Source organism: Cynoglossus semilaevis, chromosome Z, assembly GCF_000523025.1.
Source record: "Cynoglossus semilaevis isolate Cse_v1.0 chromosome Z, Cse_v1.0, whole genome shotgun sequence".
In the NCBI taxonomy this organism is placed as follows: Eukaryota; Metazoa; Chordata; class Actinopteri; order Pleuronectiformes; family Cynoglossidae; genus Cynoglossus; species Cynoglossus semilaevis.
This window is the reverse complement of record NC_024328.1, coordinates 6103653-6129543: the sequence shown is the minus strand read 5'-3', so window position 1 is coordinate 6129543 and position 25891 is coordinate 6103653. Positions and strand designations below refer to the sequence as shown.

General features: G+C 38.6%; 2 protein-coding genes across 2 annotated transcripts in view; both read left to right on the top strand.

Moving 5' to 3' along the window:
• plcxd3 (phosphatidylinositol-specific phospholipase C, X domain containing 3) overlaps nt 1–13177 on the top strand; it is a 15253-nt gene extending 2076 nt beyond the window's left edge. Inside the window, exons 2-6 of the mRNA XM_008336044.2 lie at nt 6114–6370; nt 6608–6781; nt 8848–9023; nt 9433–9534; nt 10943–13177. Of these exons, the coding sequence (XP_008334266.2) occupies nt 6114–6370; nt 6608–6781; nt 8848–9023; nt 9433–9534; nt 10943–11102 (869 nt within the window). The 3' untranslated portion in view covers nt 11103–13177. The remainder of the gene's footprint in view (nt 1–6113; nt 6371–6607; nt 6782–8847; nt 9024–9432; nt 9535–10942) is intronic.
• A 4618-nt stretch (nt 13178–17795) lies between these two features.
• On the top strand, nt 17796–24043 carry c7a (complement component 7a). The gene is made up of 18 exons (XM_008336045.3): nt 17796–17924; nt 18097–18155; nt 18551–18629; nt 18758–18899; nt 18991–19132; nt 19217–19355; nt 20090–20233; nt 20316–20559; nt 20755–20868; nt 20975–21141; nt 21652–21880; nt 21997–22168; nt 22265–22352; nt 22600–22729; nt 22810–23004; nt 23132–23222; nt 23376–23563; nt 23655–24043. The coding sequence occupies exons 2-18, from the start codon at nt 18100–18102 to the stop codon at nt 23837–23839; spliced, it is 2505 nt and encodes an 834-aa protein (XP_008334267.1). The 5' UTR covers nt 17796–17924; nt 18097–18099; the 3' UTR covers nt 23840–24043.
• The last annotated feature ends 1848 nt before the right edge of the window (nt 24044–25891 follow it).

The window sequence follows — 25891 nt, the reverse complement described above, 5'->3', positions numbered from 1 at the left end:
CATGGGAAATAAAGTTTATAAACGTCTCTTCTTGTAAACATCCAATCAGCCAATCACATGGCAGCAACCCAGTGTATTAAGGCATGTTGACATGGTCAAGTGTGCCGCTTAATGTTAAACCAAGCATCAAATATGGGACATAAGTGATTGTGCTTGTGGGTCTTTAAACACAACAGCAAACCTAAAAGCAGACAGTCTGGAGCCCGATGTGACCACAGCTGCATAATTTTCTAAAAGCTTGTTTGAATCAAAAATGGGGAAATCACATTTTTATGCCATAAAGTACACACATACTCAACCTTTTTTAACCTAAAATCAGATACACTCCCAACGACTATATTAAATTAGCAGCAAAGTAAGAGACGTGCATAGAGGTGGAGACCATTTCTTATTATGACCAGCCTTTGTTTTTGCCTTTTGAACGAGTAACAGGCGAGATGAGGATGACTGAGAGACTCCTGCAGACAAATCGAGTTACATGAATCAATGGTCAGCCATGTTAAACCGTCCTCTGGTCCCTGAATGGAATCAAATGTTTGAAGTTCTTAATAAAATACCAGGAAAAACAGTCAGTGTTTCTGAAGCTGAATGCAATATTTATCATGTTTTGATTTTTTATGTTTGAAATCTTAAAAAATATTATGTTAAACAAAGATAAGATACTGAATAATAAAAGTAAATCACTTGAGAGCAAGGGCTCCAAACTCCCGGCCTGAGGGTCACTTTCCAGTCACCCAGGAACCCCCCAATGAAGCCCGGAACTAGACAATAATCATTTTTATTTTTCCAATAATGACATTTAAAAAAAGAATTTCAACTCCTTTGTTTTTCATTCGTTAAAAGTATTTAGCTGGATATGAGTTTGAAACGCCTACTCCAGAGAGACTGAGACGTAATGTCTCACATACAGACTGGACAGACAGGAATAATATGTGGTTATAACCTGGTGTAACTGAATAGTCCTACAGATGTGGACATCCTGCCTGAGTCCATTTTTGGACAGAAATTCAGCTTTGGTGTAGAACTACCCTTGACCAACAGGGGATGACTCCAAAAACGTAACACTTAAGAATATACATAGTGTATATATTGCTTAATGTTGTTCTTTAGACCCACTTGTTTATATTTCTAATGTTTGTTCTAACATGCAATATTCATCATAATTATAGTTGTCAAATCAGGATGGATTAAATTGAGCTCTTTCTTCAAATATTCAAGTTGACATGGTGCAGAGCAGATGTAAGTGTGATCTGTGCAGAAAAAAGTAAGACTTTAAAAAAGGGAACTTGTTGCCATCTCTTTCTCTCTCGTAAGCTGATCAGTGAGCCGAGGGCTGGCTGTGATAGTTTGAATGTTGTTGAATGCAGTGAGCGAGTTCCTTGGTGTTGATGTTAAGTCATGATCAAGTTAGATTTTGTATTTACACCCTTGCTGTAAGTCAGTAAATCTTTACTAATTAAAGTATCAAAGTACTTATGTACAAAGTACTTAAGTATTAAAGTATCGATATTTTCCTAAACCCCAACTATAAAAGAATACATTTGGTTGAGCTTCAGCTTAAATAAATTTACATGATATCAAATCTAACTATCTTTTTGTTTTTATTTTACAGAAGTGGATAAATTATTTTCCAACTTTTACTGTGACATTTAATTTAATTTGCATGAGGGAACACAAAGAAGCAAAAAATGATCCTGACAGCTCAAACCTTTACCATCAAACAAACAACAAGTCTGTGACCACAGAGGCTGGAGGTGGGCAGACAGTCGTATTCAATCTTGACGGGTTTGCATTCAATGAAAACAAATCTATTGCTGAAGTGGTGTCTTCTGTGTGGCCTCCTCCCTGAGCTTGAAAGGGAAAAGGCTGATATTTTAGCTGCAAATCTGTCCATCAGTTCCTCAGTAAATCCCTGTGCTGCCACTTAAGCCCCTGAACAAGGAGGATGAATGGTATCAGATGCCAGGATAAACACTGGCAGTGCAGTCATATGTGAAGAGGACAGGAAATCAGCCAGTCAGGACAGAGAGAGAGAGAACAAGAGGAAATCATAACAGGAAACAATCAGAGACTTTTTTTTTAATTGTAACTAATACTACCTATGTGAGACTTTAAATATTGTTAATATTTTATGATACAATTTATGATACAGTTAACAATTTTATCTAATTGCGTAAAGGGAAGACACTAGGTACATTTTTAACGACCTGGCTTTTGTGCTTTATGACAAAATGGGGGGAAAAAACCAACAAGTTAACACAGTTATGGCAGTGAATGCAGGTTGTAAACAGCTGGAAATAAACTGAACTGTTTTCTGGAAGCTTGTTCTAGTTGTTTGAGGCACATAAACTGAAAGCAGAGTCTCAACGTTCAGTCCTGGTTCGCAGAGCAAACCTGAACCACACAACCCGAACAGTCAGGTCATGGTTTGTAACTTTGTGAACTGGCAGATGAAGATGACAGGACATAAAATGTCATGACCTTACTGTGCTTTGATCCAAACAGTTTGGCCTAGAGCCGGTTCTCACAGGTGACTCTGTCCGATCATGATCATGAATCAGATTGATAGGTCCAGACTGCTTCAGTCAGCATCTGTCATTCTTATTGTCCCATTAAGAGACCTGCTCATGTCTGACCTGTGACTAAGTGGTCAACATGAGGGTAGAACACAGACAGTCAGCAGACACTTGTCATTATCCAACACCACTCTCATGTCTGATGTCCAGCACTTTAACAGAAAGCTGAAGATAAACTCCCTATGGTAGAATTCTTCATCCAGATGTCAGGTTAGAGTTCGAAAGTTTGAAAGAGTAAATGACAAGTCAAAATGTGAGTTTTGTTGAAAAAGTATTTTCCATGTTACACATAAAAGTGCTGACATTATCTCAGATTATCATTAAGATTGTGTCTCTGGAACATTTCATCACACAGACAGACACCCTGCTTATAATTTCAGTCTTCTGAGGCAATTGCATCGGAAGCTGGAGCCAATCCCAGCAGCCATTGGCGTGGGCGTGTACACCCTGGACAGTTGTATAGAGACCACTCATAGTCAATTCAAAGTGTCCAAGGAAACTAATCCTGTTTGTTTTCAGGAGTATCCCAGAGTAACTGGAGAAAACCCACACACACATTAGTAGAACACAGTGACAGAATACAGAAAGATTGTCAGTTATCACTCAGGATCAAACTAATATTGTCCTCTCCGTAGGGCAAGAGCACTGACCACTATTTCACCACGTAATTATTAACTGTCAAAAAATGTGATTTCAGTGAAAGTGAATGGTTTGGTGGAGAAAGTTTTGCTTTCCTTTTGTTGGAGCAGCTGTGTTGATGTGTTAGATGAAACTGAAGTTCAGCGAACTGCTTCTGGCACAATTACACATTTCTTCCACAGTGTGGCCTCAGGCTGTTACAGATATATTGTAATTACATTGGTATCTGTGGCAGTGGCACAGCCGGCCTCCAGAATGTAGAACAGCTATGAATAGTTCATACTGAATGTAAAACAAAAACGTACTTTCAAACACAAACTGTTGACCAGCACAATTGTTCCTCTGCCTCTCCATCAGTCTGGGTCCTGAGTGGTGGATGTGTGAAGTACTGACCTGTTCTCACCGCTGACCTTTCCGTGCACGTCGCCACCTAGGGCCCGCGGCAGAAATGCTGCTGGAATGTCACATGACCAGTAGCTGCTCTTTCCTCATTCACTAACAGTGGAACGACTAATGTGAGCGTTCGTTGTCATTACACGGTGAATATGGTTTTTAGGAGGAAATGTCTGACTTTGTGTCCACCTTAACTGCAGTAAAGATGAAGCACAACTGCTGTGTATATATAACTATATTCTACTGCTAAAAACACCCAGGCATTTGTTTGTTTAAAGGGACAAATCTCACTGTTAGCCTTTCCTAGTGGACACTGACGACTATAAATTGCACTGGAGTTCTGTTAACAATTATCCAGCAAGACTCACAGGAGCTGATCAGGAGCATCACTGAAGGCAACTCATTAAACTTGTTTATACACAAACAGGCTTAATGAGTTTGCCCTAGGTGTCCGTCTTTCATATTTATTTTAGTTGCCTGTGTTAGTCTTTAGGGAATGGCAATTTCATTTATATGATGTGCACTTATTTCTCAAATTCATTGCAGGAATAAATAGACCATAAGGTACACAGAGTACTGTATACTGGTGTGTATACCAATTGCGGAAAGCCTCAATATTGTGTACTGTTAGTATTTTATGAACAATGTTTAAATTAAACTTTTTCTAATGCAACGGTTCCCACACTTTTTGCACCATGTACAGCTGCGGGAGGACTGACAGAGATTAAAAATTAGAGAAATGCTGTTCATTATCGTTCCTTTTATTTTATTTTTTATGGTCAGTGATGTTTTTTTGAGGCCAAGGGAAGGAAATATAACCGCAATTTAATAAAAACACTGTCGTCTCTTTATTTATTCAGGAGAGTGTTTCATGATGTGTAAAACAGCGCCCCTCTAAATGATATGTGGTGAATGAGCGTTGAAAACATGCTACTGCACCCTGTTGTCTGTGAAGAGGTCAAGCTAAGTTGGCTGGGCTTCCTCGGAAATGGGAAACCCTGCTTAAAATTTGCATTGTTTTTAAATCAGCTAAATATGTTGATAAAATAGACAGAAAAAGTAAAAGTAAAATAAAAGAATTTTGTGAGGTTTTTTTTGTTTCTATATTGAGGAGTAACAGCGGGAGCAGCTGTTGGAGCCGCTGAGGTCGTCCTCTGTCACACTGTGATCCAGTGGCTGACACATCTCAGCCTGTGGTGAAGCTCTTTGTTTCCTTGCCTGTGGATCCAATCATCCACTCTGCTCGTGGTGATTGTTTAAGGGCAGATGTAAAGAAGCGGCTCCTGGAGTGGAACAGCTGAAGGTCGAACACAGCTTCGTGGGCTGGTTTTAGAAAGTTGTATGTGTTTGAGGGAGGATAATGGAGAAACAAAAAGAGTGTGAGGAATTGATTGCAGTAATGAAGGGGGCTGGATACTACAATTAGTGTCAGCCTAATTTGACTCACACACTCACATGCGCACGCACATTCAATTTCAAGCTCTGACTCACTGAGTCCACCTTCCACCATCTGAATAGAAATGTCAACAGAATTCCTTGAGTACAATTATTCAAAACGGCTTGTATTACAAATAAATCAATATTTTATCCAGTAGCCCTGAGACAAATGTATTTCACTTGTTACAAGTGTTATTCACTTGTCAAGACAGGGTTAAGTACTTTCATTCAGCACTGTCTGTTTCAGTTTTTCCTTTTACCGTCTTTACTTTTAATGACTTGTCAAGATTTGCAAAGATGCCTCTGTGTTTGACCTGTCAAAATATTTTACTTTTGATGAGGACAAATGTGAAATTTTCTCGAGTTTAATCAGAAACGGAATAAACCAAACAAAATAACTTCATATTCAAATACGACAAGAATTTGTTATCTAAAAATGATCTCGGTCTGAAGGACCTGGTAACTGTTGAGATAACGCTGTTTTCCTCTAACCCTGAAGCGCACAAATATAACATTGAGTGGAGTCTGTTAATTAATTAGCAGGAAGTATTCATGAAAACTCCTCTCCCTCCCCCCGCAGGAGATGTTATTAATGTCTTCTAAAAAACTGGCCGCCGCAGTTGTTTAGCACATTATCCTGTCACTCGACATGGAATTCACCAAACAAAAAGTATGTTTAGACTTTAACAGTTGTCCTGGAGAGATAATATTGCAGATTATGTCAGTCTTTTCACAGAGAGAATGTAAACAGAAGAAAATGCCACTGTCGGGTGGACTGCTCAGGGTCCGCCGACCTAAGAGCTAGGTCCATTTGGACCTGAATGAATTTGTAACTGTAACTAAGTATACCTGCTGCAGGTTATATAAAAAAAGCCTAAAAGTAATTAAATAAAAAAACTACTTGTATTTGTAGGATTACGAACTTCACAAGTTCAAACCACTAACACTGTGTTCACATGTTGCCGCCTCACACCAGGTTTCATTCGCTTATACATCCTTATATTGCTGCAAAAAAGGAACCAATCAGCCATCTTCACCTTCATGCACTTTCACATTTGTGTCTTCCAGGTTCCCATGATTCCTTCAGCTTCTACATCGACGAGGCGTCTCCGGTTGGCCCAGAGCAGCCGGAGACCGTGCAGAACTTTGTTTCTGTTTTCGGCACAGTGGCTAAGAAGCTAATGAGGAAGTGGTTAGCTACACAGACCATGAACTTCAACAGCCAACTGGAGGCCGGGATCCGCTTCTTTGACCTGCGCATCTCCACCAAGCCCCGCGACCCCGAAAATGAGCTGTTCTTCGCCCACGGGCTCTTCAGTGCCACAGTCAGTGATGTCATGAATATTTAGCGATGCTTGTTGATGCAGTGATGAAGTGATGAAGTGGTGTTGGTACACTTGTGTTTGAGACTGTATATTTATGCATGAGAGAAGTCTGAGAGCTTAATTATACGCGGCCCTTCAAAGGTTTTGAGTAGCTAACAGCTGTGTGAGTGTTTCTGTGTCATAATGTCCTTAAAGAAATGAATAGTAACTAAAAATACTCTATGCTTATACTTTCAGGTAAGAGAAGGCCTTGAGCAGATCAGTACTTTCCTGTCGTCTCATGCCAGAGAGGTGGTGTTCCTGGACTTCAACCACTTCTACGGTGTGCAAAACATGCACCATGAAAAATTGGTGGCCATGTTGAAAGACGTGTTTGGGGAGAAGCTCTGCCCGGTCGTCTTCGCTCAGGAGGTACTGACAAACTTATACATTTTTATTTTAATACAGTGATTCCAAACCATTTTGCCACAGCACATTAGTGGGCCTTGAGAAGTTGTCTCGTGTACCCTGTGTAATGATCCAGTTTCACTTAATTGGTCGGGAAACCATTATTGATTTACAGCTTACAGTGGGTCTCAGCTTATAAATGCATCAGTGGCAGACAGAACAATTAAATCCTCTTCCTCTAGGTGGCAAGAGATAGCTATAAAACCTTCATTTGTGTCTTTCTTCAATTCCTGTGTGTATATTAGCATTGTGTTCAACTAAACAGGCCCATGTTTCACAAATAGTAAGTTGTTAGTTGAAATAAGAAGGTCATTATATTTCATTACATATACTCTCTGGGGTATATAATACATTTTCTTTGCATGTACAAGCCTGCAACAATTAAAAGCAGAGTCTATAAAGTGTGCGATAAGAGAGTGCTGAATAAGAGCTCTGTTAATTTAGTCGATGGCTATAGCTCGAGCATGTACTCCTCATTATTAATACTTTATCTAAATTAAGAAGATCTAAAACGTTGAAAATAAAGGAGCTGTCAGTGCATGTAAATCTCCTCTAGGAGCTATTTAAGGATTACATATGAGGGGGAAAAGACATATTTTCTGTCACAAAGTTTAGACAGAGACTGAAATTTTCTGATAGGCTTGGATGGCGGCGAACGTGAATGATAAGAAACAAAAAACAATGAATGCTGAATAACATATAAGTAAGAGGTTACCAATATAAGTTTTTAAAAACCCATGTGAACATGAGTGGCATAATGTACAAGGTAACATTAAGCATGTTTTTTGGAACATCTCCTTATCTCAGTGTCTGTCTCTTTTATTAATTTCTCTTTCAAAAAGATTTTTTGTGAATAATTAAATAGAGGATATTGGCTTTCAAGTTCCACCTTCGCCATCATCAGCCCATTAAGACGGTGGTTTTTTTGGTATCAGGTGCTGCTGCTGAGTGAGAATAAAGAGTAGAAAGAGGACAGGGAAAAGAAGCGAAATGTGAAGAGAAGAATTGTGGAAAATAATGAACCAGCTTTTTGCAGAGCTGGCTGAATGTCTGGTCTGTGTCTAAATTTAGTCCAGACAGCTGAATGGTCTTTACTTCAGTCGCACAAGCCACATTACCAGGTAATCAGTACACTTTCTATTGGGTACATGTAACTAAAAACACCTGAAAAAGGTTAGTAATTACTTTTACCTTACAGGCATAATGACAAATGAAAGATGTGGGATGGGATGGATGTAAATTCTTAATACAAGCAGCAGCTTTATTCTGAATAAATATGGTAGATCGGCTGTCTTTATTTAAACTTTAATAGTGTGTGTTGCCGACATCTATTTTTTAATGTAATTATTAATTCAATTATAAAATGGCCTGGTCTGAGAAATGCAAACATTTCTTGGCATGACAATAGTAATTCTAGATAACGCGTGCGTTTTCACAGCAGGTACTTAAAGAACCAAACGGTTTTTCTGGAGGGTGGTTATGAATTTGTTTGCAAACCCTTTAGCTCACTAGTACCCACAACACTGTTAATCTGCTGCTCTCCTGGAGCAGTGATTGATTAACTGTGCTTTGTGGGTGATTGTTCATTTGTCTCTACATGCACCATTTGGTTTATTGATTTGTCGTCATTACTACAGCTGGTTCAAGATACTTCCATCACAGATACATATGATCATAGGTATATGTAGAGAAATAACAACAATAATAATGGAAATAATCATCATATATGCATACATGTTTATATATCTAAATATGTAGGTGTGTTTACATATTTTAATATAGATATACATTTTAATAAAATATAAAGAATAAAATAAATAAATGTCTTAAAATGCACTATCATTGTACTGCTTCTCCTTAGAAATAACATCTGCGATGCTAAAATATCCTGGTCATCCACTGTCACAGGCAAAGTTAGCCATTAATTCCTATTTGCTCCCATTCATTTTCATATATATTTTACCGAACACAAACCACATTTTTTTTCCTTCGTCACTCTGCACCATGTGCACTTCTCCGCCCATCACCAGGTGACTCTGCAGTATCTGTGGGAGAAGGAGTATCAGGTGTTGGTCTTTTATCACCACCCCATGGCTCTGGAGGTGCCCTTCCTTTGGCCTGGTCAGATGATGCCTGCTCCCTGGGCCAACACCACTGACACAGAGAAGCTGATTCAGTTTCTCCAAGCTTCTGTCACTGACCGCAGGTTAGTCACGTCACCTGTTTCCACAGGTGACACTTTAAATTCTGAGTGTATGAAAATGTGTTGGTGCTTAAACATTTACTCTTCTTACACTAGAGAATTAAATTAAATTAAATAGAAATGTACAAGGTTTATTTTGCATCACAGATGTGTGACTCTGTGACATCCAACAAAACAATCTCATCATGTCTCAAGTGGCGGTAACCACCACAGGAAAAAAATCAATTTTGACATCCATTTGCATGTGCAATTGCGTGTGTTTTTGTTTCATTCTGTTTTTGTTTTGCATTGTACAAGTGAAGGTTATTTACTGCGCCTGTGCAGTGTCGTAAGGTGCTCTACAGATGTTTGGTTATACAAAAACAAAAAATACAAAAAGAGAATAATGTTCTTTTTTTTTTGGCTCTTGTAGGAGAAAGGGAACATTCTTTGTGTCTCAAGTGGTTCTGACTCCCAAAGCCAGCACTGTCATGAAAGGTGTGGCCAGTGGACTGAGGGAGACCATAACGGAGAGGTGTGTTTGTGTGATCTAAAAGAGTGGTTTTCAATTTATGGTATGTGTAACACTCATGGTATTTGGGTTCCCCCTAGTGGTATGCAGGGAGTCAGATTTTTTTGGCATCAGGCGGTGGCAAATTAGTGTATGTACATGAAAAAAAAAGGGCTCAAAAATTAATTGTCATATATGGTTGTTATTTATTGTTGTTCATTCTGTGTGTCGATGGCCTGCCATTGTAAAATTCTCTTCTGATTCCATTTGTGCACCCTCTAGTGGTATGCCTTAGAGGTTGCCCAAGTACCACCTATGTAATAGTGTTACCCACATCTGCGAAGGCCTCAGTCATCCAGTGAACAGAACTTATGAATGAGAGGTGAAACTTCTCTACTGGCAACCCATGTCTTCACTGCTTCAGAGTGATACACGTACCACAGATTTAGAACCAGTAAGAAATAATTCACTTCTTCACATGTTCATGGTTCAACATAATGTATTGAACGCTAGTTTAGTTTTAGTCCTTCTGGTGGTACTTGGAGAGACAAATATTTTAGAGGTTGTACAGATTCACTGGTCTAATGTATTACCAGCTGGATAATTCAGTGTGTGCATCAACACCACAAGAATTACAGCATCACTTTCTGGCCCACAGGCCACGCACACATCAACAGTTTTGTGACTCATATTGGTATTTTTTTCTAAATCCAGAAAACATGTCAGTTTCTGTAGGTGTCCTTAGGCACTTGACATTGACCTTATTTAAGTTTGATGGTTTTTTTTTTTGGAACAGCTGCCACCATCCTGAGGCGATGCTTCTCATCCACCTCCTCTTTCTTTTCACCCGTACTGAAGATATCTTTTTCTAGTTCTCCCTGAGCCGTGTCTGTGTTCCTTTCCTTAATGTCACCGGTTTGTCAAGAGCGGCAAAACCATCAATCAACATGAATTATTCATTTTATAACTCCACTATCAGCCGTTCACACCAGGCGTGTGGTTACTTTGATGTAGGCATCCTCCAAATTGATTTTGCCACATAGGCTGCTGGTGTAGCTGAGCTTTACAGAACACGAAAGCAACATGAACAAGAAAACACATCCAAGAATTCTGTCATGCAGAAAGACGTATGAGACATCTGACGGAGGAACAGCCTCCTCCTGGTTCTCCACTCATGAACATGTCCAGTACGTGTCATTCAGACTGCTATTCTCACAGCTGGGGTCTGGTTTGCAGACATACCACGCTGTGTTCCAGATGCATTTTATAAAAAAAACTCTGCCTTTCCTCTGGGTTAAGACGACCAGCCATGAACTGTCCTCCTCTCTTTTCAGTTCCTTTGGATGTATTTAATGACTTTTTCTGCCCTCTAATTCTTCTTAACACAGCTGCATGCATGTGTGTGTGTGTGTTTCCATTGTTCCCCTCCCAGGGCGTTACCAGGCATGATGCATTGGATCAGATCACAGCGACCCGGAGAGAACGGCATCAACATCATCACAGCTGACTTTGTGGAGCTGGGAGAATTCATCAGTGCCGTCATCACGCTCAACTATCACATGGATGAAGAAGATGACGATGATGCCACCTGAGGGCCTACAGGGGGCGGCGGAGAGCATGGCCACCATCCCTGTTGCCAGTGGCTGGATCGGTTTTCTCTCTTTTTTGTTGGCATTTGTTTCAGAAGGGTGGGGCCTTTTCCGCTCCTTTCACTTTCTTTAGGGCTATTGAGAGGTCAGATGAAAACAGGAGCTCTGGTGTTTGGGTTGGAGTGATAAGAGAACGAGATTCTGCTTGGTTTTAATTTGACAGGGATCAGTTTTTATTTCCTGTGCTGTAAAAAAAAAAAAATGCTTTTCCCGCTGATCTAATGCACTGCTCTCAGATTTACCGCTTCGTCAAACGTAGATTTTTCTGATCATATCAACTTTCTGCTACAACGTTTGGTACAGCGTTCTTGATATTCTTGTGACAGTCATTTGTAGGTCGCTGTAAGTTGTTTGTCTTTTTGGAAAAATCTGTCAGTCGAGATAATTTCTCTCATCACATTACCGCAAATGCTCATTTATTTAAAAGGATACATAAAAAATGAATTATTAGTAACAAAAAATGTTAGCAAATAAAAGCATTAGCCGTTCCAAAATAATGAAGCACATTTAATGGCAGTCGACTGATTTGTAATAACACACGAGCAAACTATTATCCAGCCATCTGATTGGGCATGAGTGGTGCAGTGGTAGGACCCCTGCCTGACATCAGGCAAGGTTTAGGGTATGATACTGTAACACCTGTAGTACCCAAACATTAGGGGAAGGGAGTCATTGTAAAAAAAAATAAAAAAAAAAACATGCTAAACTGTGTTGAAGACCTTGACTTCATAATTCATTCATTTATATCTCCCTCTAACTTCAACCCCCGAACAGTATCCTTGTTGGTTTTTTAATATCAAAACTGGACATTGAAGAATTGCTCAAAAGCAGCAACAATGAATAAAAATCCCAGACATGATGAAGTGTCACACATCACAGTATTGGAGTAAAAATGTGACAAATGCACCAGAGTTCGTGATGGGTTTTAACAACAGAACAGAAACGCGGTGTAGGTTGGTACAAGACTGTGTCTGCTGTATCTGAATGCTTCGCTTCTAATGTTTGCCCCAGTGGCTTGTCTGTACTTACAGCCGTAGTACAGTGTACTCAAGTCATCAACAGTTGCTCAGCTCTTTCATTCTTTCTGTCCAAAATATTAAAACATATAGAAATTCAGAGCCTGTAGATCTAGATGTGACTCTGGTAACTAGGTACTGTTGAAAATGTAACAGTATGTGTCTATTGAAAGTCCAGTGTTGACTTTTCCGTCTCTACTCTGGTAGATTTGTATGTTCCTGTTTCTCTTTAGTGCACTACTTTTTCATATATTAAATGCATTTTGTTTTTGTAAACCCTCCTCCTCCTCAAGATGCAACAGAATAGTGGAAGTGAAAATGAGAGAGAAAATGTTTTTTTTTTTTTTTTTTAATTTGTCGTTGTGAGATTTAACACATTATACATGAGTCAATCATGGACACACACCTCATGATGAGTGTGGAGTTTTCTGCAGAGAATGTATTGTGCGAGGACAGTGTTGTCTAATGTGGTAATGTAAAAGCCAAAAATTGAAACGTGGGCTGTTTGGATTTGTGAATGTATTGTGTGTGTGTGTGTCTTGTCATTACCTGTGCCATTACAATTTCTGCTTTCACAAGATGCCGTTACTAAGAATCAGCCGGAAAGTCATGTCGGTGAGAAAATATTTGACCATAATGTGGATCCTTGTTAACATGTTTTATATTGTAGTAGATCTTTTCATACATTTCCTCCAGAGAAGTGTTAATGACATAATTTCCTGTGACTCAACGTTCATAACACAACTTTTGTCATATTCCCAGGGAATTTCACTCTAATGCCTGGACAGGCCTTGCAGCCTTCACATGAGATTTGTAAGACCTGTTTAAGTTTTCTGTTCTTTATAATCTCTTATTCTTCAAATATCCCACTCGAACATGTTTTGCCCTTTAAGGAAACCACCTTCAAATATATCTACATTTTAAATGTCCTTCATCTACTGAATAAAAACCAAGTTTGAATCCACACAATTGGACAGACTGGAAAATAAAGTCTTGAAGTTGTGTTGCGAGGACACGTGTCTTTCTTGCTCTAAGCTGTTGTTGTTGCCTTTATGTTCAGGTGTAACGAGTCCCCTTGATGTTGTAAAGCTGGAAAAAATAAATAAATTATTGTTTCAATAAAAGTGACTGTTATAAGTTGAAAATGGACGATCTAATAAAGCTCTATGCTGACAAAGTAGCCATGTGACGGATACTTTTTTTAACATACAGTATATTATTATTTAAATTAGCGTGTAGTAGCACTGTATACATTAATCTTGTGTGTTTATAACTTTAATTTACAAATCTAATTTCCACAGAAGTTTGAAAAATCATACACCATAAATAAATAATCATCATAAATGCTAATATTTGTAATCCAATTATGTACTCCAGCCTAAATTCATCAGATTAATAAAATCAAATTTTTTTCTTAACTCTGTGTTTAATACAAACCTTTACATCAAACGTAATATTTTACACAAAACTAATTAAAATAGCAGTAAAATACAGTTTTTTTAGTGGCCCTCTGCTAAAATGAAGATCAGCAGGGGGCAATGTCCTTTTTTTTCTTTCAAGTTCTAAATATATCAAATAGTTAAAGGTTAAAAACTACAGTATTTTAGTTTCCAATTATTCATTTTTCCAAAGTTGTATTTCACAAATTCTATTATTTATAATATATATATATAATAATTTGTAGCTTCTACTGTAGTTTTGGTTTTTTTTGGGGGGGTGGGGTCATACATGTACAGTCTGTGAAAAAAGGCATCCTGTTACCACGGTGATACAGATGGAGGAGGTGAGCAGCAGCATCCTGACTGACTTGCTGAGACCTGCCACAGTGCAGCCAGGTGCTGCTCATATGGAGAAAACAGTAATTTTCACACAGTAGGTTCCTCACATAACCCTGTACCTGTGATGATGAGAGACTGAGTCTGTGTATGTGTCTGTGTCTATGCGTCCTATGAGTGTCAGTCGATGAACTTAAAGCTCAAGTTCTCACTAGTGCAGTTTTACAATTCCAAACACATGTTAATTATAGTTACACTGAAAACAAACAGTATGATTAAAGATTCCAATTAAAAAACAACAAATAAACACTACATAAACATTCCAGTCTTCAGTCTCTTTTTTCGTTCCTGTACCTTGTAGATTGTACCTTTGTTCAGTGTCTGACAAACGGACAGGAGTTTATTGAAATTCAGGGAGAAAAGGGAATTCAAACTTTCTTTGTTGGTATTAGAGTCATAACTGCCATTTCTAAAGACATGCTAATGTGCTGCTATTGTTTTTATACGGGTGTGAGTGTGACGTGTCTGTCGTCTGTCACGCACACACACTCCATGGTGCAAACACAAACATGAGGAGGAGGTGCAGGTGTAGGAGGTGCAGATGGATGATTGCATTCAGACATTTAAAAGCAAACCAGCGGTGAAATGTACAGTTTCACACACAGTGTTGGAGAGTGAGGAGGAGTGTGTTCAAGAACTGTGCGTCAGGGTATGTGACATACAGTAGTGTGAGTGGAATTTGATCATTCAAATACAACCATCCCTCACAGGTGCACTTTATACTGTGGGTTTGTTTAAATGCAGTGCTCAGAGGTACTGACAAGTACACAATATATATATATATATATATATATATACTAATATAATATATTCTACCTGTTCCACAAGGAAAAATAGTAGGAAAGGAAAGGAAAGTGAACTACTTGTCATTGTGACACACAGCACACCACTGCACACAACCAAATGTGTGCAACGTAGAGATAAGGTTTCCAAGGTTTATTAAAATAAAACAGACAGAATTGATGACAAAGCATTAAAATCACAATTATTGTTGTTGTATATTTGACACTGAAATGACGGGGAGAAATCTTAAGGTAATGGCTTATTGTTGTCTAATTTCAACTCTACTTTCCAGCTAACAACAGTATATGTCTGACTTCCTCTAAGTGCCTTCACTTACTGTATGATAATAAAAGAAACAAATACATTATCAGTCCAGGATATCAGTCCTGCTGTTCTCATCTCAATATCACCCAGTATAATATAAGACATTATTCTCACTGGGAAAAATAAGTTTTACCTTAAAAACAACACATATAAATTAATGTAACAATTTTGTTACATTAATTTATAAGACATTCTCATAAACTAAACAAAAGAAAGAATTTGGACTGTTATTTACATTGGTTTAATACTTTAAAAAATACAAACATGTGCAAATAAGTTAATACAGGTATCGCTGGAACCTTTAATTAGGGTTAGGGTTAGGGTTAGGGTTGTTTCCCATTGACCCGTTTTACCAGTTTTTTGGAAAAGCTTAGGAGGATCTTTAACCAGCACCAGATCCCCATACACTTCAAGCCATAGAAGGCAGATGGTTTGAGAGAGGGGTAAAAGAAGCCATTTTTGTCAACCTGGAAAAACCATCACTCAACAGGAGGAGGTGGACTCAGACACAACCTATCACACACATACAACGCACTTTTAGGAACAATACCCAAAAGATTCTCCTCAGTTTCACATACCAAAGAGGCAGGGGACCAAAACCATTCTGATGACCACAAAGACCCATCAGACTCTGAACGACTGTTTACACTTTCACAGTTGACCCCAAGGCCCCACCTAACAGGGAGGAGCTGAAGTAGCTTTATTCTTTGTCACCCCCAGAGTATATATCTGCTGTACTCCCCACCACCAGTTAGAACTGAAGAAGCCTCTTGGATTAGAGGTGAAACGTCTTCTTTAAGAAAATATCACGTCCAGTTACCTAACAGAACTCTGCAACATTGTTTTTCATACTTATTTAGTAAAATATAGTTTGAGTTGAGTTGAGAAATTAATTAAAGTGTACTGTGCAAACTTCCATTAAAGGGCATATATGGCAGTGATTTGTGTTGTTATTGATGTGGGAATTTAAGTTTATTTTAAATGCAGTATAGAAAAAACTGTGCACTAATTACAGGACAAACTGCTGTAACCAGTAAGTCTTTACTACAGACGATATACAGACAATATCCAAAAATCCACAATGAAGTGTGTTAAAATTGCAGATCCATCCGATCAACTGCACATGTATTGATGCAGTCAGGGTCTGTCTGAGCCTCAGTTACTGTGTCTCCTTGGCAGACCAAACTTCCAGGGCAGATGGTGGTCAGTGAAGTCCGTCTGAACATCACGAGGTCCAGAGAAGCAGTACTAATGGAGAACACGGTCTGGTGACCTATTGTCTGAGCCAACTGTTTTTGTTCCCCGAGGTGCTGAGAACTCGGTTTGTTGTTGTACAGTGGCTGAGTCATTTGGCTTTAGGTGATCATATCAACAGGAAATCCGATATATGGTCATTATATTGGAATAATATGCATCACCACGTATATATTTCTTTTGATTTTCCCCAAACCACGTGGTAGTGAAATAAGGTGTCTCTCCACAAAGACTGTTACAGCTGTACGGTCACCTATGACTGCTGAAAACAAAATCTCATCAGTAAGCTGCAGCTCTGAGGTACAGTATTCCCTAATGTGTTTCCACTTTCTGGTGGATTTGAACATTACAGCCTACTGTCTGATTGAAATCCGTTACAAATTGACATCACAATAACAGAGAAACATTTCGAGTCTGGCTGGTAAGGATGCTAAGGATAATATAAATCCAATGTCATCAAGTCAAACACGTGATTGTGTATAAATTAAAATTAGTTGTACTGCCCCATATGTATTCTTTGTTAATGTGTAAATACATTTATCTGCATGAAAATGCATTTTGAATCATCCTTCACTTTCCAGTAGAAAATGGTTCTTAAACCTCTGTCTCCCTCCAGTGTTAATCTTATAAATTACAACTCTGATGGTCTTCAATCTTTTTAGGGATTTAGGAGAACGATTGCAATTGTATTATTTTGTTTCTTTTCTTTTCTTGCCCCCTCTCCCAAATCACACTGCACCGTACCAGCCCCTCGTTAACCTTCCTGTGGGTGGTGAGTCCACTAGAAGGTACCAACCGCCCTAACCGGGATTCGATCTTACCCAGGAGGTGAAGTCTGGGGTTCCACACCAATGACAGAGACATTGCTTCTGGGCCAAAGCGCCACCTGCTGAGAGCATTCATTTAGCCTCTTAAACCTTTGCAGGATCGCAAGGGGGCGCTGCAGCAACCCCAGCTGTCATCAAGTCTGGTCGTTTTATAACAAGTATATTAATATTTATTTATTTAAATGTATTTTTACCTTGTTTTATCATAAGTTTACTGGATTTTCTGCATTTGAGATTTTCCTAGTTTCACTTCAACAACACACGATTGCTGTGGAGGGCCAAACAAACCCATACTCTACTCTAGGCCACACTAACCAATCCACCAAGGTCCTGCATTTAATTTAGCCTCGAAAGAATTTTATGACATCACTTTTTTTTCTTTCATCGAATTTAAACCAGAAAAGAATGTTGTTTTTTGTTTTTTGTTTTTATTTGCAGCAGTTGAACATGTGCAGCAGAGGAGTTAATCTTTCGATTCCGTCACTTTTTTTGACAGATCAGCACAGTACAAAAGTTTGGGGAGAATTTCACTTCAATTCAGTTGTGCAATTATGCACAGCTTTGTGGGGCATGCAAATATTGTCTGTTCTCTTATGTAACAGACTTGCACAAGACAGACATCTACACACACACCCACACACTGAAATCCGATAACTCACTCTTTTTTCTAACTTAGTAACTGGAACATGAATTTTGACCTGAGTCTGCATCTTTAGAACTAGAGGAGTAAGTACCCTTTAAATTTACTCTCAGCAACACATTTTATATTTGTGTTGATGTGTAATTTCTGATGCATTTGTATGTATTTTGGCATTCGCTCGTCTCCTCCCTCCTCTACTCTTTATTCCCTGTTTCTTTTCATCTCCTCTTCCTCCTCACCTCTCTTTCTCCTATTCAGAGCATGACGCTGTGGTTTCTAGCAGTATTTCCATGTTTGCTGCTGTTCAGTCACCAAGGGTAGTTTTTATTTATTTTTATTTTTTTTAAATATACTGTATCTCCAATAATTGAAAACCTATTCTACAAAAGTTGTTACACGTTCTACTAAAGCAATAAAAACTCAAATCGGAGCTTGTTTTTATTTCCCATGTAGCATTCAATAACAAGCTATGAGGAAATCTAATATTTTTATTTTAATGTTTTTTTACTAATGAGATTTTTATCAATAAGATTTTTATCAATACGCTTTTTATCAATAAGCTATGTTGTTTGTTGTTAACATTAACAAATCAGGAAATCGATGCCCAAGTCTTTAGAAAGTATATCAACTTTAAAGATGGAAATTGAGTTTTTATAATAATTATAGTTTTTTTTACTATAATATACTAATTTACTGTTTATTTCTTTTCTAGGCTGTGTGTCCAGAGAATAAATTGCCAGTGGGGACCATACGGTGACTGGTCACAGTGTGATGGCTGCACTAAGTTACAGGTTAGAAGGGGTTAATTGTCAGTTTATCACATGTCCTTTATTAAATGTGTTAATTTGTTAACAGTAAATAAGTTAAATGTTAAGCTGATAATAATGACAAACATAATTATTATCCTCGTACATTCCAGACAAGAAGCAGACCCATGGCAGTTTACGCACAGTTTGGAGGAAATCCTTGTAATGGAGGACGAACGGAGACCAGGGCCTGCGAAACCAAACAAGGCTGCCCTCTAGAGGATGGCTGTGGAAACCGGTTTCGATGTCTATCGGGTTAAAAAACGTTTCCACTTCTTCTATAATTATTTAGAAACACTTTAATCAATCACTGACCAGTGTGATTTCTAATATTTTCACTATTAAGGAAAATGCATAAGTATGTCTCAGGTGTGTAACGGAGACCAGGACTGTGAAGAAGATGGTCTTGATGAACGTCAGTGTGACGACAAATTCATAACCTGCGCTGTTTCACAACCCCCGCCCAACATCGAACATTTGGGACTGGGGTAGGGCTCACATTTAGACATTAAGAACAAATGTCAGGCACCTCACACCACTGAAAAAATAAATATATATAATTGCGTCTGTAGGTATGATGCCGTATCAGGGAAACAGAGGGGCATTGTGATCAATACCAAGAGCTTTGGGGGCCAATGCCATCTTCTGAATAGTGGTGTCCACAACACTGTGTTTCGACTGCCCCTCAGCATTATCAAGTACCAAACGATGGTTAGTGCCTTCAGAATTCCTACAACTGCAGCCAAACCAACATGTGGCTACTAGCTAGACTAGTTCAGAGATCCTACTATTTGAATACTGCTTATATACTATATATTTAAATAGATACTTTATTGATCCCAAAGGGAAATTAATTGCACTTTGTGATACGTGAAAATTCTATATTTGGAGATTTTTTATTTTTTTACTCACTATAGTTTTACTAGCTTTCCCATGTCTAACATTTATTTGACCACTATTGCAGTTTTCAGGTTGCTGATTAGATGCTAAACTAGTCTGGTGATAAGTTAAAGTTGATAACAAAATAAAACCTCAATCTAGGCTGCTCTGTTGTCTCGATGGAAAAAATAATGACAAAGAATAAAGAATTAATGACAAAGAATAAATGGTGAGTTCAAGGCAACTATTTTATATGCCATTGAAAGAAATGCATAGCTTAAAATTATAAATGTGGTTTCTCAAATGGAGAGATGCAACCCAAAAATGGTAAAGCAACAGTTATCAGTACATAGTACTAGATAACACTAAATTGATCACATTTGTTCAGTTATTCTCTGATCCTCCTTGTTAGTTTTAAGTGAATGGTTGTCAACCATTCAACCCAGGACATTTCGGTTTTTTGAATCAAACCTCACAGGATTTGAAAACTTCTTTAGAACTGTTGGAATTCATCGCCTCTTGTTTGCTTCAGTGTTTCATAAGCTGCCTCTAAATTATGCCCGTAGGTAACAGTTCAGAACGACATCAGTGATGAGATGTTTACCAGTACGTGGCATTATGCCAAGGATACCGTCAGTAGAGAAACAGTGACGGGAACCACAAAGGGATACCGCAACTATGACTTTCATCAGACAATTGAAGAGATCAAGGTTTGTTGAAATGGTCAGATTTGAGGAGAGACTCAAGAATCATTGAAAGTATAAAATTAACCATATGTTTTTATTCCTACAGCACCACAATCTTTTGGTTCTAAAGAATTCAATAGACGTAACCCATTTCCAGAGCAACTCCCCGAATTCCATTCCACTTTCAGAGGAATTCTGGAAGGCACTGACCCGACTGCCCTCTGTCTACGACTACGCAGCCTACAGGAAGGTTATTGAGAGGTTTGGAACGCACTATGTGTCAGAGGGCAGCCTTGGAGGGTCCTTTAAAGTTGTTGCCAGTATCGATGAAGAAACTAAGAAAGAAACGAGTAAGGATTGAGGAATCATTAGTTACACATTAAAGTAAAAAGACATTCTATTAAGAGATTTAGTCCAAACCAGCAGCAAATGATTTAATGGATGCTTTGTATAAAAAGCATATTTTAGAAATCTGTAGTTATCTATATCTGATGTCAGGATTTCTGTTATAAATGTGTCGTTGGTTTTTCCTTTTTATTTTGTAGAAACTGAAACTCTGGACCATCAAGAGCGTACACGCACTAAGCGTTGGGTTCTCATATTTCCTGTCTACCATACGTCATACAAGAAGGATCAATATTCCCGACCTGTTAACAGAGGTAGGTTTCTCTTTTATCATGGATGTAAATCTTCATGTTTTTGAGAATCCTTGAAGAGCTGAAAATTGTTGTTGTTGGTTTTTCTTTGCCAATCTTTTTAAAACAGAACATTTTCAACGGAGTCAAATTAAAAAAGTTGATGTGGAAGGAGGAGGAGTGGAACATATTGAAGCATTGAAAACGATGAATATCAATAATGCCGAAAGGAACTGGGAGATGTACTCAAACTGGGCGGATTCTCTTAGATCATTCCCGCAGGTCACCAAACAGAAGGTGAGGAAATAGTGCTGACAGGAAGTTGTCTCTTGCACCTGAAAAACCATTGATCTATAATCTGAATAATACACGGTCACTGTGGGTTAATCACGATTAATCATGATAGTAATTAATTACAATTAATCACAATAACTTGAGCTTTAATCTACACGCCTGAATTGACAAAAACATAATTGAATGTATATTGTTGGAACAAAAAGACAAATAACTATGTTTTTCGCAACTGTTTTTATTGGTGTCTAGTCGAAATAATGGAAATATTAATATGAAATATTGACAAGAAAATAGTGCAAAAGTAAAAATCAAACTTTTGCGCCGTTCAGTTGGTCAAATTGAGTCATTACTCTGCCTCTTGCTGGCTTCTTATCAAACATGTCAAGTGTTTCTATCTACTCTTTGGTGACAATATTATTCATTCTTCACTCCCTCAGTTGAGGACTCACTAACTGTCCAGTGTTCTATGAGGCAGGCCTGACCTTCCGTCACTTTCCGTCTATTGTTTGTCAGATCCGCCCATTGTCAGAGCTGGTGAAGGAGGTTCAGTGTGCCGGAGTAAAGAAGCTCTACCTTCAAAAAGCCATAGATCAGTATCTGGCAGAAAGTGACTCCTGTCACTGCCGGCCCTGCAGCAACAATGGCATGACCATCATGGATAGAGACGAATGTAAATGCATCTGTAAGCCTGGCACGTTAGGACTGGGCTGTGAGCAGGGAACTGAAGCAGAGGGTCAACCAGGTAAGTTTAGGCTTTAACGTTGTAGAGTAGTTCGTTTTTAACCCTAAGGTTCCTACAGGAAGCAAGTCACTGGCTTCTGAACAATGTCACAAAGCTCATGATTTTCTTAATCTTAGGTGTGATCCAGGGTAGCTGGTCATGCTGGTCAGGATGGTCATCATGCTCGGGGAACAAACGTTCTCGTAGCCGCTCCTGCTCTAATCCCTCTCCTCAGAATGGAGGACAGTTCTGTATTGGAGAAGCCAGTGAGACGTCAGACTGTGAAGACCAAGAGCTGCAGTATTTGAGGTATTGCATCATTCATTACATCATATTTTAGGATTAAAATCATGTGTCAACATGTGAACTTCTAACACCGCGTTGTTCTAAATGCATACTTTGCAGAACCATGGAGCCTCAGTGCTTTGACTTCACTCTACCACCAAGTCAACACTGTGGAGCTCCACCTGCTCTCGTCAACGGATATGTACTGGTGAAGAATCTACTCTACTTAATAGAACACACTTAGCTCATTAACTGCATGTGATTTTATTGGGTGATACCCAAGATGACACTTAAGAAAACACACATTTTAATGGAAGGTCCTTGAAGTACATTTGAGAAATTTTGAATAAAATGCATCAAACAATATTATATCTTTATTCAAACGCTCAATTAGTTCTTTATTTGTTTTACTTGTTGGACATAAACATGTTGATTTCTAATATTCTGATTCGCAGGACCCCAAGGATATTTACCTGGTTGGCAGTCGGGTTGAGTACACTTGCACTCCTGGTCTCTACCTTATTGGCGAACCCTTAGAATGCAAAGCCGATCTCACATGGTCTGCCAAGCCAGGACTGTGCACAAGTGAGACTGACACTTTAGCTGAAGACAGTGACAATAATGCAAAATTTAAAGTACTGTTAAATTCTTTCTTTCCTTTTTAGCATCATCGTGCAAAATTGATGCCCTTGCTGAAGGGGTCAGAGCCTATCCAAAGAAAGAGTTTTATCATCTTGGGGAGACAGTTTCCTTCTCCTGTTCTCCAGGCCATGAGCTTAAAGGAGAAAAAGAAGTGACATGTGAAGCTGGTCTGTATCTCAGGTTCTCAGCAGACCCCAAATTCTTTAGATGTGTCGAGGGTAAATATAACATCTTGTCTGATGTCGTATAACAAAATCCAGAACCTGTTTTTATTTATTATTATTATTATTGTTAAGAAATAAACAATACATGAAAAAGTGTTTTTATTGTATTTCACATTCACAGTGGCTCCACCTACTGCTTCTTCTGTTCAGTGTGAGCCATGGCAGAAGGTTTCTAAAGGAAAATGTGTTTGCAAAATGCCTTTTGAGTGCGGGTACGTTTATTCTATTCTTTTGTTTTCTTTTTAAAACACAAACCTTTTTCATGTGATCTGTGTGATTTCTTCTTCCTTATATATATATATATATATATATATATATATACATATATATATATTATTTAAGCCTGTCACATTTTCTGTTAACAGATCGTCTTTGGAGCTATGTGTCAATCTTAACCGAGATGGAATACCATCCAGAGTTATAAATGTGTGCAAAATGCACGCACTGCAGTGCTTGGGGGGGAATATAACAATAGCGGAAGATAGCACCTGCACGTGGCCACCACGCAACGATGTACACTGCAACAGCTGTGACATGTGGGAGACCTGCGATGGTAGGAAAATCAAGTTTAATATATTAAAAACCAACAATACTGTAGTACTCCAGTAAAGTGGTCGATCACCTCCTCCTCATCCTACTTGCAGCTCAAACCAACAGGTGTCGCTGCAAGGACTCGGCCAATTGCACGACACCTGGAACAAACGTGTGTGTTCGTGTGGGGAATGACATTACTGCTGCTGGTCAGACCATGAGTGAGTGTGAGGCCGGATTCAAAAGATGCAAAGGAGAAAAAGTGACAGTCCTCAGTCTCCTGCCTTGCACCTCCTAGGGATGAGAAGGAGGTGAAAGGAGTTGATGACTGCATCCTTTTTTTAATGCATGGGTCGCCATTTATATTCACACATTCATTAAAATCAATGTCCTTTGATTTCAGCTTTATTTTAACAACATTTTCTTAAGCATGTGTGAAACGTGTATCAAAAAAATGAAAATAAAATGAAAAAATGGAGCAGGTTTCTTCTTTGCCTGAACACATCTTGTCCCTCCCTTTGCCTCATTTGTAGGATGTACTAAAATATAGTACATTATAGTAGAAGTCATGATCATCTTGACTAGTATATTCTGAGCCAGGTTAAGAGAGTCCATGATGGTGGTGCCACTGAGTCTGAGGATCTGTATACTTCCGAAAGTGGGACACATAAAAGACATGTTTGCAAACGTTCTGAAAACATCGAGATACTTCCATCAAGAAATCCATCAAGGTAAAACAACAGCAACAAAAACAAATCTTTGCTGTGAGCTGATCCTGACCCTCTCCCTTCATCTTCCTCTTTGTCTTTAGCAGGAACTGGAACCCTTAGGGTTACAGTACTGCCATCTACTGGGTCGTTTTTCACACAAATATTTTGCTAACCATGGATGATGTGGTAAGCACCACTTTCTTATATCAAGAAGGTTGTGAGTTTCCTCCCAGTGTCTAGCAGTTGCTCGTTTTAAATTGACCACGGATACAACTGTGATTAAGGTTAGATTTGTGTCCAGGCTTGGTCTCCCACCCTCATCTGTCAATTAACATGCACAGTGTAAGATTCATGTTTAATGTTCCAAACATTTCTGAGTTATTGTTAAATGACATATTACAATAGACCATTTGTAGCAAAGTGAACGACCTCGACATAGGGTTGGACTTGTTAAAACCAGGATAGAGTTTGTTTCAAACAACTGTCAATATTTGATAAGACCAACAGATAATTTTCTGGCAGGAAACTGATTTTGTGTTGCAAGAGTTGCAGGGAAACCTTGTACTTTGGTAGATGTCCTCAGTTAACCGCTTTTTTTATTTGTTTGTTTGTTTGTTTACCCCAGGGTTCACCTCCTGGGCAAGTTTGAATCCCGGTTAGGGCGGTTGGTACCTTCCAGTGGACTCACCACCTGCAGGAAGGTTCAGGGGGGTTGGTACGGTGCAATGTGATTTGGGTGGTGACTGCTGCCTCCGCAACCAAGTAACGGATAAGTGGATGAAAATGGATGGATGGATGTTTGTTTGTTTTTTGACAGAAGGGATGAAGCTGAAGCTTAAGGCATTAGTATTTGCAATGATGTACTCAACATCATCTAACATCAACATTAAACAACATTAAATTATTTTTAAAGTAGTTTGGATAAAAAAGTGGCTCTGAATGGAAGTATTTAGCAATTACAACAGTCACTGATGATAATGATGACGTGGGTGATGAAGCCACATCAACAGGCTTGTGTTGTCCATTAATATTTGCTGCCACCTTTTTATTTTCTCCTTAGTTTCTCTCTTCATATGATTTGGATTTATATGGCCATGAAAAATACTGTTATTACTATTGTAGTTACTTACAAAGTCAGATGAACAGTTCCAGTATTGCACATATTCACTGATAATATTATTGCAGTTTGAAAGTAGCTACTGTACATCCTTTAGACTCTAAAGGATGTACAGTAGCTACTTTCAAACTTCAACGCTATGTTTTGTGTTGTTGTTTCTATGTTTTCTCTCAACAACAACAACACAAAACATAGCGTTGCATGTAGCGAAAACTACGGGAGAATCACGGACGAACTGGACAGCGAAAATAGGGCATTTAATCCAGAATGGTCAGACTCTAAACTAAACTAGCATGTCTCATATGCGTACAAACTGTGGCACTTATTAAAAGTGCCAATTATTCACAAAACATAAGCTGTTTGAACAAACATACCCACTCAAATCTCAAATAAAATTAACCATATTTTCCGGACCATAATGCGCACTGGGTTATGCCATCATGTGTGATGCGCTGTGTGGTTTGGCTTTAAAAAATCGGTTCGAGCTCAGTAAGCGCAACCATATACTATATTACTTACCAAG

Excerpts from the sequence above, each read along its gene's own strand:
- c7a (XM_008336045.3), top strand. The coding sequence starts at position 18,100 with ATGACGCTGTGGTTTCTAGCAGTATTTCCATGTTTGCTGCTGTTCAGT. Across the intron at positions 19,356-20,089 it reads TTATCAAGTACCAAACGATG|GTAACAGTTCAGAACGACAT; the intron begins GTTAGTGCCTTC and ends TTATGCCCGTAG. Across the intron at positions 20,234-20,315 it reads AGACAATTGAAGAGATCAAG|CACCACAATCTTTTGGTTCT; the intron begins GTTTGTTGAAAT and ends TTATTCCTACAG.